At 46.5% G+C, this 3,774-nt stretch overlaps 1 protein-coding gene across 1 annotated transcript in view; it reads left to right on the plus strand.

Annotated features, from left to right (window-relative positions):
- Positions 1–3,344: 3,344 nt before the first annotated feature.
- Positions 3,345–3,774, plus strand: part of CXCL12 (chemokine (C-X-C motif) ligand 12) — a gene marked incomplete at its 5' end in the record, with an annotated part of 9,688 nt that continues 9,258 nt past the window's right edge. The window contains one exon of the mRNA XM_009874828.1: positions 3,345–3,501. Within this exon, the coding sequence (XP_009873130.1) occupies positions 3,345–3,501 (157 nt within the window). The remainder of the gene's footprint in view (positions 3,502–3,774) is intronic.

The raw sequence follows: 3,774 nt of genomic DNA on the forward strand, positions 1-3,774 counted from the left end.
CATTCCTTACCTGGCAGCAAACGGCAGCGGGTATCTATCTTTATAGCAGGGACCTGGCTACCTCAGCAAGGAAATGGCTTTAAAGGGTTGGAGAAAAACTAGAGTAAGGAGAGAAACACCAGGGGCTTGCAGTGATAAAAGTGAAGTTTTTTGCCTGTCATATAGTGGTCTCAAGCCTGATGCAAATGAGGGGCAGTTGAGCTCTGAATTCTTCCTAGCCACTCTGGTAAAGCTGTATCTGCCTATAACAGATTCACTTCTCAGGCAAATGGGGCTGTTCTGGTCTTAAAAAGCCGCCATCCCTCTCCTGATATTGACATGCACAGTTTACAGGAGTAAAATGATGCTTCCATCAAGTGTTTTCTCTGTTCGAGCCCAGCCTGCTTGCTTGGATATAACTTCTCTCTTCATTCAAGTGCCTAGAGCTCCTCAGCCCGCATAACAAGTTACTGATGGTAACTTCACAGCAGAACTGGTAAGTTCCCCTTTACTGCCAAGTTCTGGTGTGGATGAGGCAAGGCAGACCCCTATGGGGTGAAATAGGTTTCGTAAAACATTGAAAAATGGTCACTCTGTGAGGGAGATTTTTGTGAACACTTTGTCTCTAGAGAATTTGCCAGCAAACATGGGAGTTCAGAGCCAGCAAAACCTAGCTTTGAGTTAGAGAACAGTAAAACTATTTGTTACTCTAAAAATCCAAAACCACCCAAACCTGTGAACCATTCAAACCCTTTTAAGAAAGACCAGAAGATGTGTTCCTAAGGGGTGGCACTGAAATATCTGAATGGCATCTGGCTCTTTTGTACCTTTTGACTATATTCACCCATTTTAACCAAATGTGCCAGACACATAAAGGTCTCAAAAGCTTTACGTACCACCAGTTTCAGGAAAACTGATGTTTCCATATAAGAGTGCAATTAGCAGACTATACTAATTTGTATGAGAGAATGGCTTCATCTGTGCTCAGTGTTTATTAGACATCAGAGAACCCACAGAGCATTAACTCCTGCAGTATAAATCTGTAGAATAATTGGTGTAATCAGCTCTACTATGCATGGAACAATTTGTTTCCCCTGGTTTTCAGCTTTACTAAGGGCAAAGTGAGCCACAGCCAGGCTCTCAGAGCCAGAGTGCTGGAGGGGCAGTGGCAGGAGAAACTGGTTCCCCGTAAGCAAAGCTGAAAGCTGACCTGGTCTGGTCGGTGCCTGTGCTGGTGCTCGGTGCCTGTGCTGGTGCTCAGTGCCTGTGGCTGATCACCAAGTAAAGGGCACAGAAATGCCACAGGGATTGTTGTGCTTAGGAGGGGAGCTGTCATTCCACCTTGCACTGGGGTGACAGAAGAACACGGAATGCTGGGACTTCCCCTCTTCCTTGCTGTGCTGGATGCCCCTTCTAGGGCAGGGAACAACTCACAGACATGTTACTTATGGTTAAACTTCTCTGCCTCTGATATCAAATGGTATGGGATCGCAAGTTCTTCTCCCAGACCCAGAGCAGACAGGATAGCATTCTCAAATCATAGATCTGAACAGTTCACCTCTTGTATGTTGTTTAGGGTAAAGCTTGCTTAAACTTGGTACAAGCTTGGAGAGGCATTTCCACTGCAGCTGTTGAGCATTGTTGTATGACTGCACTCACCATCAGCCTCTCTGTAATACAAACTCATCGATGCGTAGCTATCAGGCACAGATTTGCAGTGGGAAATCCTAGTGCCTTTCCCCCTGCTTTCCACATTAGCACTAGTCAGTCTAGTGCATGTTCAGGAGGCTCACACTCTAGCCCTCCCTCCTCCTCCTATTTATTAACTTAGATATGATATCACTGTGCTGCAATAAAACTGATAGAAAAAGTCTTCCAGTTTTGTTAACTTATAGTCTACACCCTGGTGTGAATCTGGAGGGACTCTCACTGATGAATTCCTCTCTGTTTGCCCATCTGCCTGTGGGATCTGATTCTGGCTCATCTCTTGGTAGAGGAACTTGGAAAAAAGGGTTTTCCCTCCTGTGGATGGAGTAATTTCACCGTGTTGTCTATGCTTATATGTGCTAGAGACAGGCATTGGTAAGTGTGTAATATATGCAGATCAGCTCACTTTGAAAAGCTGTTTCTTTTCTCACCTTCCTAGACAGCAGTTTAGTGATTCCAAGCCTCTCCCTGCTCTTTAGCTCTCCATCTGCCTTTCAGGGGAACTGGGTTTGGTTGCTGTGAGTGCTCCTGTGTGGCTAAATAAACAGAGTGGCAGACCGCCATGTGGGATCTAAAGCCCTGACAGATACAGATCTGACCATCTACAGCATGAGCCAGACCTTACGGGTTAGGTGTATGAATTTAATTCCTCCCAGACAAGGAATTTCCACTGGGAAATTGTTTAAAATCTTAGGTAGCTCCTTCTAGACTTCCAGGCAAGGGTTCTGTGTTTGTATTTTAGTGTGCATGGAGCTTTGAAGCTTACACACAGAGTGAGGACCTTATTTATGTACGCTCGGTTGCCAGTAATTCAGTTCTCCCATGGAGAAATCAGGTAGCAGGACTGCATCAGAGTCTGGTGAGCACCGGCTGCTTTTCTCAGTTCTGCATGCATGTACATGGCTGATTTTTAGCCTGGGGGCTAAACTTAATTCTGTCCCTACAAAACTCTCATCCAGACTGGTGGTCCCTGATCAGTATACTGAAAGCGCACTGCCTGATAACTGTGTCCTCGATTGCCATTACTTTGCCACAGGCTGGGAGTTCAAAAGACTTCAAATCTCTCCTGCAAAACCACTGTGATCTCGCATCTCCAAGTCGCACCTTGTGCGAATATCGCGGCTGGGACTAAGGGTTGGCTGTAGTTGGGAGAGGTCAACTGCTGGGCCCTGGGAAAGCCTGAAAGACTCTGGGGCTTTTCTGTAGCCAGTAAGTCCCCGGTGAAAAGCCTGCACCTGAGCCAAGGCGTTTTGATCTGAACTCTTTGGAATTCATCGCTTTCTTTTGGCTACCTTCTAATTTGGCCTCGGGTCAAAATCATTTGACAAGAACAACACCGAGGACAAGTGCCCTCTCTTTTGGCCTTTATCTTGTCTAATTACCAGGAGCATCCCTGCACAATGGACTGGCTCTTTATTCTAATCTCTTCTTTACTTATCTCCATTTTCTCTCCCTCTTCTTTTGTCTTCCAAAATCCCACACATCACTATTGAAAGGCTGGATACTGGGGTAAAAGGATTGTGCTGTGAGCTGTGGGCAAATGCTCTCCCAAAGCTACAGCTTCTCGATTGCTTTTTTTTTTTTTTTTCCCACGTGCATATTTGGAGGGAGTTTCTGTCAGCCCTGGTCCGTATAACTGTGCTGCTGACTGGGAGCAGGAGGGAGTAACGTGTCCTTTCTCTCCCTGTGTCCCGCAGAGAAACCCGTCAGCCTGACTTACCGATGCCCCTGTCGATTCTACGAGAGCAACGTGGCAAGAGCCAACATTAAGCACCTCAAAATCCTCTCCACACCCAACTGCTCACTTCAGATTGTGTAAGTCTCCTGCTCTTTTCAGCTGGATGTGAATCTCAGGTGTCGAAAAAGAAAGAGTCACACAGCTGGCTCCTGCTGTGGTGGCTGCAATTCGGTCTGCCTCATGCTATGATTTCCAATTCATCTCTTCACCCCATGTGTCAGAAACAGCTGGACCCTGCTTTACCCCACACAAAGGAGACAAGCTAGATGCTTCCCAGCTGTGTTCTACCTCTGTGATCTCCCTGGGACTGGGCGATCCCATGTCCTGTTCCCCCATGGGTATGTGAGCAG

The sequence above is a fragment of the Apaloderma vittatum genome, unplaced genomic scaffold, assembly GCF_000703405.1.
Source record: "Apaloderma vittatum isolate BGI_N311 unplaced genomic scaffold, ASM70340v1 scaffold18438, whole genome shotgun sequence".
NCBI lineage: Eukaryota > Metazoa > Chordata > Aves > Trogoniformes > Trogonidae > Apaloderma > Apaloderma vittatum.